General features: G+C 42.6%; 1 protein-coding gene across 1 annotated transcript in view; it reads right to left on the bottom strand.

Annotated features, from left to right (window-relative positions):
• Nucleotides 1-17,083, bottom strand: part of LOC126195691 (cilia- and flagella-associated protein 45-like) — a 141,965-nt gene that overhangs the window by 103,575 nt on the left and 21,307 nt on the right. Inside the window, exon 5 of the mRNA XM_049934319.1 lies at nucleotides 1,273-1,462. Coding sequence (XP_049790276.1) covers nucleotides 1,273-1,462 — 190 coding nt within the window. The remainder of the gene's footprint in view (nucleotides 1-1,272; nucleotides 1,463-17,083) is intronic.

Genomic DNA, 17,083 nt, shown 5'->3' with positions numbered 1-17,083 from the left:
AGTTAGAAATACTCTATAAGGCTACGTCGATATAATTTAATTGTCTACTGTTAGTTCGGAAGGTATACAGGTAAATTCACTACTACATGAGCCGTGGTAAAAATTACTGTTTTGAAGAGCGCGCCATTTCTGGCGGTGGCGCCTCTGTGGCAATCGCAGCTTCGGTGTCTCCCTCTGGTGGGAAAGGGGAAAGGTTGCCTGTTCACGTGCATTTAAGGGGCGCTATGAGCCCACCAGTCAGTCAGTCAGTCCGCGTCAGTCTCCCGTCCCCAGCTTGCTAGTCTTTCTCTCGCCCACATTTGTTGGGTAGTTAGTGTCTATCTGTCGTTCGGAGCTGCCTCTGTCATGTTTGTTGGTTTTGGTGTGTTAACGAATTTATTGCTTGGAGTGTAACGGCCTAATTCCTGAAATATATTTTGATCTTGCCTATCATCTTGAGAGGCAGTATCGGTGTACTGTAGAATTTTATATAACACTGCATTTTATGAGCTTTTATTTAAATGATCATTTTAGTATATAAAGTTGCCACACTTCCACCGTAAGACTTTTCTTAGTAGTTAAAATCAAGTTGCACCTTCGGTGACACGTCCATCTTTTAATTTTAGTGTTTTGTACCATTTCCATCCCTCCTATGGGGTGCATAGCTGTGTGCTTGTGTGAATTATTAAAACTTTTACTTTAAGGTAATCGGGTGTGTTGCAGATTTGCACCAGTGTAGTCTTTCAGAGGTTGTTGTGAGCGAACGTGGCTACGGCCATGTCAAAAGGGAGCGGCAAGGTTCTCAGCTCGAAAGCTCATACACTAAAAAATTTGTTTCTTTCTGCCTCTGAATAAATTGTAACTTGATATTTAGAGGTTGCTTTTTGCTTATAATTTTAAATCTGTTTCTTTTTTTAAAAAAAGTATTTTAGGAATAAAATTCCCATTTGTTAAAAGCAATTTGATTTTGATTTCATCAGTTACTCCCTGGCAGCTACTTCCACGCTCACATAGTGTGATTTAGTGTGTTAATGTTCTTGATGAATCGCTAGTAAATAAAGTAAATTCTTAAGAAAAAGTTTTGAAAGTAAATTCACGGTTCACTACACCTCCACTGTGTTGCATTGAAGTGTGAGGCGATCAGATAATGATGTGTACATCTGACACAGAGCCAGGAATCTCCTTTCACACACCCCGTGTGCGGTGCACTTCATATCCAGTTTTGCCCAAGCTACGCCAGTGCCTAGAGTGGGCTAAAAAAGGAACCGTATGTCAATAAGTGATGCTACGCACGTCGGCTCGCTTCTGGGCCTCGAGCTGTCGCAGCTCCTCGTTCTGGCGGATCTGCGTGAGCAGGCTGGACACGTGCTCACGCGTGCGCTCGGCCTGCCTTTGACACCGCTCCGCCTCGGCGCGCAGCGCTCGCTGCCGCTCCTGCTCCATCATCTGGTCCAGCCGCGCCTCCTCCGCCTCCACCTCCCGCCTGTGCAATGACCGCCGTCAGGGTGCATGGAAAACTCGAAATAAACAGCAGCGGCAGCACCACCATCACACAAAAGCACTGTGGAGAAGTGACTGCAAAAATTATTACCTGAAAACCAAAAATTGACCATATAGGTAACTAAATTTTACATAGCGTTTCTTTTTCATGGAAGTCAATCCAAGATGGCGAACTTGGCAAAAAAAGAAAAACAAAAAGACCTGCGAAGCTGAAGAAACGATTTTTCTTAAGGGGGGTAGGAGGTCAAACGGGCCGACTTGGAGCAGGAGAGGCACCACAGGACATTTTATTTTCTACTGTCTATACTTTTACAAATAAATTCATAAAACTTTGTCAGCGTGACCAGGAAGGATTCAGGATTCACACTCATAGCAGTGGAAGTGCAAAAACATAACAAAATAATTTTTGTTTAGATAAGAAATTTCATCATTTTTTCACTTACTGTTAGCAGCATTTGTTGCTATAGGTACATTCTTCTTCACAAGTAAGAGAGAGTATTTGATGAATTTTCCACAGCATACAAACCACACTTACAGGTGTGTGAAACTCTAGAATTACCCAAATCTATTAAAAACTGTGGTAAAAATTGAGATAATTAACTACAAAATTTGATTTTTTTCTAAACATAAAGTTCAAAACGTAACAGCACATTCATTTTTTCATAAATTAAATAGATTCTAGAGTTTCAGACACCTGTAAGTATGGTTTGTATGCTGTGCAAATTTCATCGAACAGTCTCTCTTACTTATGAAGAAAAGTGTACCTATAGCAACAAATGCAACCATTAGTAAGTGATAAAATGATGATATTTCACACTTAAAAAAATTTATTTTATTATGTTTACGAATTTCCACTGCAATGAGTGTGAATCCTGAATCCCTCCTGGTGATTCCGACAAAGTTTTATTAATTTATTTGTAAATGTATAGACAGAGGAAATTAAAATGTCCTCTGGTGCCTCTCCTGCTCCAAGTCAGCCCGTTTTACATCCTACCCTCCTTAAGTAAGTGAAAAAGTATAGCTCCCATCGGAAAACGTCGAAGAACGAAGTTGTAAGGCTTAAAAAGATGTATCGATTGCTTTTTATAAGTATCGATTACTTTCTTACGTTTCGAGATATAGCGAAAAAAACTTTAAAAATCGTGTTCTCTATAGCGCCTTCCCATACTCTTTATTGACTGCAAGTATTCACCGCGATAAGTCTAAAAAAATGCACAACTGAAGAATTAAAAAATGTTGATTACCACGTGAGGTAGCCGCGCGGACAGGGGCGCCTTGTCACGATCCGTGCAGCTCCCCCCGTCGGAGATTCTAGTCCTCCCTCGGGCATGGGTGTGTGTGTTGTCCACACCGTAAGTTAGTTAAAGTTACATTAAGTAGCGTGTAGGCTTAGGGACCGATGGCCTCAGCAGTTTGGCCCCATTAGACCTTACCACAAATTTCCAAATTTTCCAATGTTGATTATTCTTCAAGACATATCGAGCTTTTGGAAAAAACCGCGCTCTCAATAATAGGTTATATCTTCTCAACGGCTGGCTCTACAGCAACGGATTTAGGGTTTTTCTCTTCGCAGAGAGTTGTGCTACCATATTATTCAATGAAGAAGTTTTGGATTAAAAAAGATCTATCGATTCCTTTTTGTTACTATCGATTGCTTTCTGATCTTCCGACATATATAGGAAAAAAAAAACAGTAAAATCGGGATCTGTATAACTCGTTAACATTTACGTTCCCATACTTGCTATTTTATTGTAAGTTTAGCTCACAGTAAGTCAAAAAAGTACTTGTTTGAAACATTAAAAAATATTGATTATTTTTCAAGGTATTTTGATTTTTTAACTTAACAACTGGCTAGATTTTCTCAGCGGATGGCCCTACAGAAACGATGTTAGGCTTATTTTCTTCGCAAAGAGTTATACTATCATGCTATTCAATAATTTTTAGGATTACATTAATTGCAACGATCAAAAACTGGTTTCGAAAAACTTACACTATTCCGGGCGTGATTTTTTAAACTAGCTATCTGAATCTTTATTTTATGAAAATAAATTTAAAGAAAGAAATCTCTGACATTTCTTACAACCTTTAAAAAAATTGTACGACCCCCTGGAGCCGAGATAACTTTTTTAAAAACATCTAGTCGACGCAATTAACATTATACAGCGATACACTTGCTAGAGGTTAATATTAAATACTTAGATTTTCAGGAAAAAAATAGTAGCATATTTTTCATTGATTTTTAGTATTTGTAACTTAGTAATAAAGTTAAGTGTGCAAGCACAGAGTGGCAAGTTTTTCGAAGTCGTTTTTTGGTCCTTAGAATTAATATAATCGTAAAAATTATTTAATAAAGCGGCAGCACAACTCTCTGGGAAGAAAATAAGCCTAAAATCGTTACTGGAGGGCAATATGCTGAGAAGATCTACCAGTTATCGAGAGTGCCGTTTTCTTAAAAAAGAAACTCGATATATATCGAAAAACAATTAATATATACTGTATTTTTAAATTTTTCATAGAAATACTTTTTGACTTATCGGGGGCTATACTTGCGGTAAATACCATGGGTACGTGAATGTTAACAAATTATAGAGAACCCCATTTATAACTCTTGACCCGAGTTTCACATAAAAGAAGCTTTCTTTAAAATTTGAATTCCTGTACGCTCACATTTTTTGTTTTCAGGTAATAATTTTTGTAAACTTAACATTAATCCGTCACAGACCGCTTGGACTACTAGTATTTAGTTCGTATTAGATTTCCTACATGTTTCTGAGTAGAACTCAACAGACTGTTTACTTGTCTGCTATTTATTTTCTTGTAAGAATTTAAAAATTTACGTATTTTGCTATTGCTACTGTAGAATGTATTAGCACTGTCATGCAATTCACTCCATTGGACGCGACAGTGCCTCTTGATTTACTTGAATTTTGTGACCGTTATAAACAGTAAACAGTCTATATGTCTCCAATTGTAGAGCAGAAAGGAGCTCAGTAGTAGCAGCAGCAGTGGTACTGAATACTATGTACATATAGTTTAGATCAGTTGTGTTCTTTTGTACTCCCGAGTGAAAGTGAACAGTAAATGTCTATTGATCTGTTTTTAATTATGCTTTTTTATTTTGTCGTGACATTTTGGGTATTTTGTAATTGTTACTGTAGATGATGATGTTTGGTTTGTGGGGCACTCAACTGCGCGGTCATCATCGCCGGTACAAAGTCCCAATTTTCACACTTTCCAACCTAACTAATGTCACGAATGATGATGATGATGATGATGAAATGATGAGAACAACTCAAACACCCAGTCCCCTGTTACTGTAGAGTGAACTGTACGCAGGCGGTTTCAAGAGGAACAGTGTTTTAGCAGGTGGAAATGCCGACCACACTCTAAGACCAAAAAGAAAAAGGACGCACCACGAAGGAGTTATGTAAATTGATCACAAACTGACATTCGTACAGGTTTTGACGGAGAATGCAAAATTGTAAATCGATGAATGTGTGACGCTGCAGTGCATGTTACACCGCGCAGCTGCAAGGAACTCAGGGAACTTGTCGATACCAGGTCACTATTCGACGATGTCGGAGGTAATAGCTAAACAATGGCCGAATACAGCATCAAGAAGGAAGAGGTCGACCTAGAGAAACGATATTCCGCAGCTCGTGGTCAAGTGATTATCGCTGCTACCTCTGGATCATGGGTTCTAGGTTTGTTTGCCGGCTGGGTCGGGGATTTTCTCCGCCCGCGGAGGGGGTGTTTGTGTTGTCCTCATCATTTCATCATCTTTCGGGAAAGTGGCGAGACTGGACAGTGAACAGATTAGTAATTTGTGCGGACGCTGATGATCGCGCATTAAGTGCCCCACAAACCAAATATCATGATCATCATCATTAGAGAGACGACAAAACGTGAGGACCACGCAATAGTCAGAGAGGAAATCAGAGATCCGGATTCATCATTATCACCGAACCGACGTGCAGCTGGTGCTTCAGTGACCACAAAAACCATCAACAGGTGCCTCACAAAAAGGGGCTGAGCTTAAGGCGTCTCTTGCGCCGATTACCATTGTCCTCCGTACACCAGCATGCCCGTCTACAGTTGTGTCAGGCTCATTCGGCATGGAATCTCATTGACTGAAGTAGAACTATCTTCAGTGATGAGAGCCGCTTCGAACTGAGCACTGATAACCAGCGAAGACGTGTCTGGAGGCGCTCCAGACAGTGGTGGCATTCCAGCCTAACTGCCGCCCGCCATACGGCCCGACAACCAAGAGTGATGGTATGGGGGCCCATTTCATTTCACAGCACTACGCCTTTGATCGTCATCCGCGCCACCCTAAGAGCACAGCGGTACGTCGACGATGCTCGACGCCCCGTATTGTTACCCTTCGTGGCAAACCATCCTGGACCTACATTTCAGCAAGATAATGCCGGCCCGCACGCGGCGAGAATTTCTACTGCTCGTCTTCGTGTTTGGCAGAACCTACTTTGCCCAGATAGGTCGCCGGATCTCTCCCAAGTTTAGAACGTTTAGAGCAGTATGGGCAGGGCCTTTCTAGCATTTCGGAATTTTGACGATGTAACGTGCCCATTGGGCAGACTTTGGCACAAGATCCCGCAGGAGGATATCCAAGAACTCCGATGATTAATGCTATGCCGAGTAACTGCTTGCATAAGGGCCAGAGGTGTACTAACGTGTTATTGACTTGCTCCATTTGTGAAGCTCTTTCTGCAAACTAAATCATCAATTTTTTTCTGAAATTGAAATAATTTGTTCTTCTATACATCTATATCACAACTACAGATTTCCGCCCTATTCGGATAATTCCTTCGTGGTGCGTCGTTTTTTTTTCTTTTTTTGTCTTGTCTTAGAGTGTATTTCCCGCTAAACATCTATATAACGTGTGCCCAGTTTTTATTGATTACACAGATACGGCTGCTAAAAAGTAACCTACAGAAAATAATCGCCGAAGGCGATAAGTAAAGAGAAATGGTTAACTTCAAAATTGATTTCGGTGAATTCCACCACCGACTTGAATCCACTTTTCAATTCTCTTGGCAGTAACTCTTCTCAGATCATCTTGGCGTATTTTACGAACTGTTCATAATACCAACAATCAATTCGTCTCTTGTTTTTACTTTTTCTTTGTGGGCCTTCAAACTGTCTCTATAGGCAAAAACCTGAATATGTAAGGAACGGGACTGTGGTGGCCAAGAAACGTGACCATTTTTGCCAATCCCATTAATACTGCTTACTAATGAAACCACTTTCACTCGTGACAGTGTCAATAACACTCGTAACTTCCATCGTTGGTCCGACGACAGTCAACACTCGTTTTTGGCGACAGATTTTCAGTAACGCTTCTCCGTAAATGTGCAGTGTGGCATGGTGGAATATCAACTGATTGGCCCGGTAGTGTTACCGAATGTTCTTACAGGGACTCTTTCTGTAGCCTTTTTTGAAACAGAATCTGCAGCATTACCGAAAGAGGCTAATTTAGTTGTAAGGGTGGGGTATGCTCGTCCAACATGACGGTGTCCGTGTACATTCTAGTGGTCAGATGACACATCATGGATCAACACAAATGGTAACGCTTCTAGGCCGCCAAACTAATCGGACCTTACCCCTTCAGATTTTTGCCTATAGGGATGGTTGGTAGGAGGAGGCCACAAAGGAAAAGTAAACACAAGAGATAAATTGAGTGTTCGAGTTACGAATAGAGCTGCTCTCATAAAATACGCCAAGACGACGTCGCAAGAGCTACACATGGTGTTGTCAAGAGAATCTGAAATTGCATTCAAGCCGGAGATGGTTTTATGAAAATCAACATTAAACTTAATCATTTGCTTAACACTTTCAGTGAGCATTTGTTTGCGTTACATTCTGTTAATTGTATCTGCGTGAGCAGTAAAAATTGGACACATGTTATACGGAATGTATTGTTCGAATTAGTCTATTCTACCACCTCCTAAAATATTTACTACTAGTAAATTAGTAATTCTTTAAAAAATCGAACTCTCACGTATAAAACAGCTTGGAATGTCGGATTAATTTATAAATGTGTTAAGGTGCTAAATGTTTGCCTTTAGCGAGAAAAACAACTGGAAAAATTTGAAATTATGCTTAAAGTTTGTTAAAAGTCGCAAAGCGCTCCTACTATGAAACACTGGATGAGAATAAACAGGATAATTTGCGCTCTATTTGAAGTAATGGCTAGTTTCTCAGGCACCTAAATGTTTACGACGTCAGATCTCTTGAATTATGTATCCTACATTGATATAATATTGAAGGTACATTCAGTGATATATGTCGATACCGTCTGCTAGCTGAGTTGCGAATAGAGTAAGCAGTAAAGAAGTAATAAATTAAAACATTAAAATGTCATGCCTGATGCTGCTGCATGAACAGCAGAAACGTAGTAAGCCATAAACTTTTTCTTTTCGTCATTTTGTGGGAGGTGTTAACAAAAAAAATGGTTCAAATGGCTCTGAGCACTATGGGACTTAACTTCTGTGGTCATCAGTCCCCTAGAACTTAGAATTACTTAAACCTAACTAACTTAAGGACATCATACACATCCATGCCCGAGGCAGGATTCGAACCTGCGACCGTAGCGGTCGCGCGGTTCCAGACTGTAGCGCCTAGAACTACTCGGCCACCCCGGCCGGCGTGCAGCTACTTACAAAAGTCCAGCGGGGACTGTAATTATCATATGACAGCGACACTTGGCAGATATTCTAATGCGTCAATGCACAACTGATTCACGCTTGAAAAAATTAATTCCAATTTTGCCCACCACGTGCAAATCTGGCAATGTGAATGCAAGAAGTACAGAATGTTTCCATATGTAATGGATTAGCAATGGGACGAGGCCAGGAAAGGTCAAACAAGTGGCATAATGTTGATATTATTAACCGCTGCTTGCACAGTTTGTTCAATATGAGCACCGAAGACATCGACGAGGTGCTGCACAGTGGCAGACTTGCATTCCAGGCCACACTGGACCTCTGTGAGAAACTGTTCTTTGATTATAGCCACTCAGAATTTTGTTGCGCTTCACGATTCTAATAGCGTTAATTTAGTCCTCTTTGAGCCATGGAGCCTAACTGAAAACATTTTCTTACTTCTTGTATACATGTTCAGCTTAAAACATTGGGCCACATATGGCCTTTCCATTAAGTCAGCACATGCAGAATGGTATTCATATTTAAGGCAGAAATATCTGAATAAAATTCTGAAGGGGCATCATATTTTGAGCTGAAAAAAGGAGAGGAAATACCGAGGGAGGTGGTGCAGTGGACGTACATTTGGGTGGAGCATGCTTCAGCTTGTCGTCTGGGCATCCAAATTTAGATTTTCAGTGATTTCTCTAAACCTATTATATAGAATGCCGATATGGTTACTTTGAAACGAACGCCGCCCTTTAGTTTCGCCATCTCTTCTAATCAGAGCTCGTCCTTTGGCTCTAATTTTTGTCGACGTCTTAAACTATAATCTTTGTTATTTTCCTTTATGAGAGCAAATATCACGCTGTGAAAGCGCGTTATACCGTTTATGTGGTGTTTCAAGTCATTTCATTCTTGTTCAATATTTTTTTGTGATATTTCACAAGAAATATCAGTTGGCACTAGTTTATGCTATCAGGCAGTGAAACAGGTCTCTAGCATTCACAGTTCCGGGTTCGTCGTTCACCCGAGCGTTGAAGTCTCCAAATATTGGAAATCTGCAATTAACGTTTCATCAGTTTGCGTTCGACCTCGAATGTATATACATTATACATCAATCTAAGAAAATGTTATTTACTTATAGCAAACAGTGGTGTCATACGCATTTTTATTGGGAAACCTCCATTTGAAAAGTGTGACTTTTCCAGTAGTTGTTTAATGATGGTGCCTATGTAGAGAGCAAATGTCGCAGTTATGTTTCTGTGTCAGGCAAGGTTATACCTCAATGTAAGTATGTAGTTATTCCTATCGAATAGCTCACTATGTGGAGAGCGTGAGTGGGAAGGAAGCGAGTTGGAAGAGGGGGAGGGCGGAGGGAAACTTAGCTTAACGTTCCCGTTGACAGACGGATAAGCTTTTGGAGCACCACAGATAATCATCCCATGACCGATGGAAAATGACTGAGATTTAATCTGACGTTCTGACGTGCAATCTGGTGCTCAAGAACTATACAGCACTAGGTGTATGAGTGTCCAGTGGATCCAAGAAAGGGGCTTTGTGAGCCTCTGGAAATAACTAGGCGGGTCACAGATGGCATATTTTCAACACTCTTGATATGCGTACATCTGGAGGGGGAGTTTTCAATAAGGCTGTCTCTCGACGGCATAAGACCATGAAATCTTAGAAAAAAAATGATGGATGCATTATATGTTGCTGCTTTTCCGCTTCACTTGCTCTAAACCTCTTTGCGGGAAGCAGACTGAAACGTCCTCTTTGCCGTATAGTTCGATGCAGGGAGGTTCGCCCCGTCAGTCGTAAATCTGGTAGGCTACCTATGGAGACATAGGGCAAACAGCTGGATGGGGAACGATCGATACTTCAGCACTCCTTCTAGATTCTGGGAGATTTCAACGGCTACGCTTTTATGTTTGGCCTCTAACAGGACAAGAATTTAGAAGGCCTCAGTGTCGTTTTGGGCCTGGGATATGGCACGGTTACATCGTGGCTGGCTAGCTGGGAGTCCCAGCTTTTCATTGCTCGCCTAGTGCGGGCTATTTTACACGCTACAGGTTGAACACTGTGTACGGAGCCTGTAGAAGGAGGTGCTGTGGCGGTATGCACTGATCAGCCAGAACATTATGACCACCTACCTAATAGCCGATGTGTCCACCTTCGGCACGGGTAACAGCAGTGACGCATCGTGGCATGGAAGCAATGAGGGCTTGGCGGTCGCTGGAGGCACCTGGCACTACATTTTCACACACCAGTCACCTAATTCCAGTAAATTCCGGGGAGGGGGCAATGAGCTGTCACATCCAAGATGTGTTCGATTGGTTTCAGATCTGGTGAGTTGGGGGAGGGGGAGCGGGGGCAGTGGAACAACTCCATCATACTTCTGGCCTTGTGACCTAGCGCACTATCTTGTTGAAAACTGTCACTAACGTCGGAAAACATGATCGTCATGAAGGGGTGCACATGGTCTGCAACCAGTGTCCGATACTCCTTGGCCGTCATGGTGCCTTACATGAGCTCCACTGGACCCATCGATGCCCTCTTGAATGTTCCCTAGAGCATAATGGAACCGTCGCCAGCTTGTCTCTGTCCCACAGTACATGTGTCAAGGAGCTGTTTCTCTGAAAGGCGACGGATTCGCGCCTCCCATAGGCATGATAAAGAATACATTGGGATTCATCAGAACATGCAGTTGCCGATGTCGTGTTGTTAACATTGGTACATGCATGGCTCGTTGGCTACAGAGGCCCGTCGTTAGGAGTGTTTGGTGCTCTGTGTTCACACACGCTTGTACTCTGCCCAGCATTAAAATCTGATGTTACTTCTACTACAGTTCGCCGCCTGTGCTATTTAGTTACAACGTCCGACATCTGTCATGAGCGGTGGCCGCCCAACTCCACGATATCTGAACGTGGTTTCACCTTGGTTTCACCACGTGTTGAGGACACTCATCGCAGCACTCCCCGAACACCCAACAGGTCGTGCGTTTTCCGAAATGTTCGTGCCGAGCCTCTGGGCCACCACAATCTGCCCTCAAAGTCAGGTAGATCGTGCACGTTCCCCATCCTACACATGGACAGCACATTCACTGATATTACATACACCGTGCGTGTGTCTGACTAGCAGTCACTCCTTGCTATGTGACGCTACTGTCACCTGGACAGGTTTATATCTATAGTATGTCGGTGGTCATTGTGTTCTGGCTGATCAGTGTGGTTTTCACACAGTTCCCTGCGGTTATCACCAAGATGGTTGGAAAAACATGCTCGCTGGTAGCTAAAGATATCCCCCCTCGAACGGTGCCACCATTATTAAAAGGGCAAATGTTTTATGAGCCATATCCTGGTAAAGGTAAGTTGAAGTGGCCGGTGGGTTCTTTTGAGTACGACTGGGTGGAAACATAGAACACCTTCCGTTAGTGATCACAAGATCGTGCAACACCAGTACTCCGCCTATTACCAGCTAAATACGGAGACAAAGATTTCTTTAGTTAGGTATCCGATTACCTCTTGGTGTAGCATGACGCCGGCCTCTGTGACCGAGCGGTTCTAGGCGCTTCAGTCCGGAACCACGCGGTGCTACGGTCGCAGATTCGAATCCTGCCTTGGGCGTGGATGTGTGTGATGTCCTTAGGTTAGTCAGGTTTAGGTAGTTCTAAGTCTAGGGGACTGATGACCTCAGATGTTAAGTCCCATAGTGCTTAGAGCCTTTTTTTTTTTTTTTTTTTTTTTTTTTAAAGCATCCCACAGCGAGGCAGCGCTACTATAGTCGATTATGCAGATGAATGCAGATGATTATGCTGATGTATATTGTAGGTGTAAATATTCTTCAATACGTAGTTAGTAACAGAAACTACAATCAATACCTGAAGATTGTAACTTTGCTGCACTGGTATGTGGTAATACACTGGCTGATAGTGCATTGTGAGAACATAGTCAACATTATTAGGTGGCCATATAATAACCGCAACTCATGATCGAAAGACTTCTAACTTTCGCCATTACATACCGAGTAACACTGTAGAGTATTACACGTGAAACGTTCAGTAGTTATGTCATACGTTGCACAAGTTTATTGTGAACTGAAATGATTTCTCTGTAGTTGATAAAGGAAAGGTTATTTGAACACATTAGTTATAGAAACAGAAATAAATGAAATACGCATATGGAATATTTTCCCATGAGCCCATTTCTGAGATGTTCGGTCGCCTGGAGCAAGTCTTTTTATGTGATGCCACTTCGGCGACTTGCACATCAATGATGATGAAATGATGGAGAGAACAACACGAACACCCAGTCGAGAGCGAAGAAAATCCCCGAACCTGTCAGGAATCAATCTTAGGGCCCTGTAATCGAGAGGCAGCAAAGATGACCAGAAGATACCGCGCTACTGACTAAGACACTAAGCTCTGCTAAGTCTGTTCACTTCTGCATAACTGCTGCATCCATCCATTTGAACATATTTACCGTATTCAAGCATTGGTCTCCCTCTATTATTTTGTGGCCAGCTACCCGTCTTCTTGCCACCACTACCAAATTGGTTCAAATGGCTCTGAGCACTATGGGACTCAACTGCTGAGGTCATTAGTCCCCTAGAACTTAGAACTAGTTAAACCTAACTAACCTAAGGACATCACAAACATCCATGCCCGAGGCAGGATTCGAACCTGTGACCGTAGCGGTCTTGCGGTTCCAGACTGCAGCGCCTTTAACCGCACGGCCACTTCGGCCGGCCACTACCAAATTAACCACTTCTTGATGCCTCAGGACGTGTTGGTCTAGACACACACATACATACCAGTTTACAATATGGCTTCGAAATATGGCTTGTTTTATTTTTCTACCTCTACTTCTATATGCAGCAAGCCATATTACGGTGTGTAGCGGAAGGTACTTCTGGTACCGCTCTCGTTTGTCCCCTTCCCTGTTCCATTCGCCAAAGAGGCGCGGGAAGAATGAATGTAGGTAAACCTCCATATGAGCTCTAATCCATCTGATTTTCTCGTCATTGTCATTTCGCGCTACGTAATGTGCTACCAGACTTTCTTGGAATGTACGATAACTGAATTTCGACAGGCAACTGCTCTATGACGCACAACGCCTCTCTTGTAATGTCTACCACTGGAGTTTGTTGATCATTTCCATAACACGTTCGCGGCGATTAAACTGTCCCGTGACGAAAAACGGCGCTCTTCGTTAAATCTTCTCTGTCTGTTCAATTAACTCAACGTGAAAGGGGCTTAGACTGATGACCAACACTCAGGAGCTGATCTTGCAAGTGTTTTGTAAGACAGTTATTTCGTAAATGAATTACATTTCCTTAAGGTTCTCTCAGTGTATCATAGACTGGAGTCTGCCTATTCTGTAATTTTTTTTTTTGTGTGTGGTCGTTTCACTTTAGGTCACTCCGGATGAGTACACGTAGGTACTTTGTGGTAGTAACTGTTTCCAATGATTTACCGCCGACAGTGTAATCGATCACTAGTGGATTTCTTCGCCTAATTATGGGGAGTGCGTTACATTTCTTTATGTTGAAGCTCAACCAACAATCTCTTCACCTATTACTGATTCTCTGCAGCTCTTCCTGCATTTTCCTGCAGTCTTCTGGCGTTGCTACCTCTTTATGGACAATTGTGCCTTCCACGGACATCCTCGTGGAGCTTACAACGCTATCCACTACATGATTAAAATATAGCGTAAACGCAAAGGGTCCTGAAATAAAATGATCCTAGGGTAATGGGATTTATGGAAGTCCACACCAGGGGACGTTCAGCTGGCGAGTTGCAAGTCTTTTCAGTTGCGCCACATTTGGCGGCTTAGGGTCGATAATGATGAGAACAACACAGCATCAATTCCCAAGAGGAAAAAAACCTCCGATTCGGTGAGGAATCGAACCCGCGCCCAGTACATGGTAGTCAGAGGCGCTGGCCACTCAGCTAAGGATGCAGACTAGTAAGTGGCCCATCACACTTCTTTGGGATACTTTGAAATTTTCCTTGTTAGTCCGTATTGTGATTTTGAAATTTTCGTGTTTAGTTCAAGTTAAGACTTGGGATTTCAATGCGAGTTCCGAGTTGTGATTTACGAAATTTTGTGTTTAGCTCAATTCTAGCATTATAAGTTTAGGATGATGGTTGCTGGTTTAGAAATTCGGTTGCAGTTAACAGTGTGTGAACCAATTATTCCTATCCTACTGGGACTTTTGACATGATCACAATAATACCGCAACAGCTCGTTTATGGACCTGTGTTTACTGGAACATTTTCGTTTCTAGTATGGTAGACATTCACTCGTGTGAATTTCCGCTGTTGATTAAGATACACTCTGTATAAAAACTAAAGACCTTTGAAATAGGTACTAACTTGAGATTAAGTGACTACACAGAAGAGCATTCGACGAGCCGCATCAAACAAGTCAGAAGGATAATAATTACCCCTCCCCCTCACCCCCCCCCCCCAAAAAAAAAGTGAAGGAAGAGTAGAGTTTGCGGTCTCGTCGGGGTCGAGCTCATTAGAGATGCAGCAAAACATCATATTAGACGAGTATAGGGAAGAACACCGGCCTTATGCTCAAGGAATCATTCCAGTGTTCTATTCAAGCAATTTATGGGAAACCATAAACAAATAAGGATGGCTGAATGGGTGTTTAAAACAGTCTATCTCCGACACAAGTCCTCTCTCTCTCTCCCAGCGTTCGTGTGTCTAAGGGAAAGCTTATGTTTTTTTTCTGTGACGACAGTCGCCTAGGGTCGTAAATATAACAATGTAATTATAGTGCTTCCTGTGTAGAGTCCAAGCAGCCACCCATTCATCAGCCTATCCACAGAAACCGTACAGTATGTACCGGTGTTGTTCGTTCACAATTTCTTGAAAAAAAGTTCATCATTTCGAGATCGGCTGAAGCTGGTAGAAGTTGGTGGACTTTGGGCCACGAGTGTTTTGTGTCCGCCCGCTATCAACATCGGTGACCTCAAAATACAGTACATGTGTGTTTACCGTAACCATTACGAACTGACTGTCGTGCCTTGCTGTACCAAACCAGGAAGCGTCTGTTTAGTAGTAGTAATGAATGAGGAAACAGCAGGTTGTTCCGCCGACAACGCCGCTCTCCCTGCGGCTGTCCATATGCTGATCTTCGGTTCCGTTCCCCGCAACCCTCTGAAAAGTCGAACAGGACCTTATCATCAATAATTCACTATCTGATTGGAAGTACTCTGACACGGCTATTTAATGCGGAATTGATCACTAGATGTCTCGAAAGCGGACCTGCTAGTAGGATAGTAGGCAGTGGGTATTGTCTTGTTAGTAGAGAAACAGTAACAGCAGAACGAATAAGTCAAGAGAGTTCAGTGACTGCGTACGGTGCCTAGTCATCGGATTTCACCCGAGTAGCAGGTCCATCAGGGACATTTCAACCCTTCTAAAGCGGCGCTATTCAACCGTTGGTGATGCTGTTGTGAAGTGGAAACGCAAATGATCAAAACACAGCTAAAGCAAGAGCAGGTGTGCCTCATGTACTGATCAACAGGGGGCGTCGAACATTGCGGAGGACGCCTGTAAAAAGTTGGATGATATCAATTTAAAGACTCAAGATGCTACCAGCAGTCCAGTTGGGATAATGACGATGCATAGGAAATTTAAAAGAATGTGGCAAAATGGTCGAGCAGCTCCTTCTCTCTCTCTCTCTTTTCTTTTTCTTGTTTTTCATCAGTCTTCTTACTGGTTTGATGCGACCCGCCACGAGTCTCTCTCCTGTGCGAACCTTTTCATCTCAGAATAGCACTTGCAACCTATGTCCTCGATTATTTGCTAGATGTATTCAAATCTCTGTCTTCCTCGACAGTTTTTACTCTCTGCACCTCCCTCTAGTATCATGCAACTTATTCCATAATGTCTTAACAAATGTACTACCATTCTGTCTCTTCTTCTTGACAATGTTTTCCATATATTCCTTTCCTCACCTCGGGCATGGATGTGTGTGATGTCCTTAGGTTAGTTAGGTTTAAGTAGTTCTAAGTTCTAGGGGACTGATGACCTCAGCTGTTAAGTCCCATAGTGCTCATAGTGCTCACGATTTGATACGAATACAGCGCGAGTGCATGTTTGTGTGTGTGTGTGTGTGTGTGTGTGTGTGTGTGTGTGTGTGTGTGTGTGATTGGGTGAGTGGGTGAATCAATATCATCAGCGAATCTTAACACTGATATCCTTTCACCTTTAATTTTAATCCGACTCTTGGACCTTTCTTTTAATTCCGTCATTGCTTCTTTGATGTATAGTTTGAACAACAGGGGCGAAAGACTACATCCCTAGCTTACACCCTTGTACGCCACACATTTTTGGAGTCAGTACTAAAGGACGCCTGAGATGGAGTAAAGAGCGACGGCACTAGAGAGTGGATCACTGGAAACGAGTGATTTGGAGAGATGCACTGTGGCAATCCGACGGAAGGGTTTGGGTTTGGCGAATACCTGCAGAACTTTAAAATGGTTCTGATGACTCCAAGCACTATGGGACTTAACATCTGAGGTCGTCAGTCTCCTAGACTTAGAAATACTTAAACCTAAGGACATGACACACATCCATGCCCGAGGCAGGATTCGAACCTGCGACCGTAGCAGCCGCGTGGTTCCGGACTGAAGGGCCTAGAACCGTTCGACCACAGCGGCCGGCCGAAGAACTTTACCTGCCATCATGCGTAGTGAAGTACAGTTGAGGTAGCTTAACTGTATCCGGATGATTTTAGTGCTTAGGGCGTGGTACCATTATCGCGATGTGAAAACATTGAATGTGGAAGGATATGTCACGATTTCAGTATTTTGTGTTGCATACAACAGAGGAACAGATCGGAAACGATGACTGTATCAGCATGACTGTGTACTATGCCGTAAAGCAGCATATGTGAGGCAAAGGTTTTTGGACGACAACAACATTC

Source organism: Schistocerca nitens, chromosome 7, assembly GCF_023898315.1.
Source record: "Schistocerca nitens isolate TAMUIC-IGC-003100 chromosome 7, iqSchNite1.1, whole genome shotgun sequence".
Lineage (NCBI taxonomy): Eukaryota > Metazoa > Arthropoda > Insecta > Orthoptera > Acrididae > Schistocerca > Schistocerca nitens.
The sequence above is the reverse complement of the archived record's forward strand: the minus strand, read 5'-3'. Positions and strand labels throughout refer to the sequence as shown.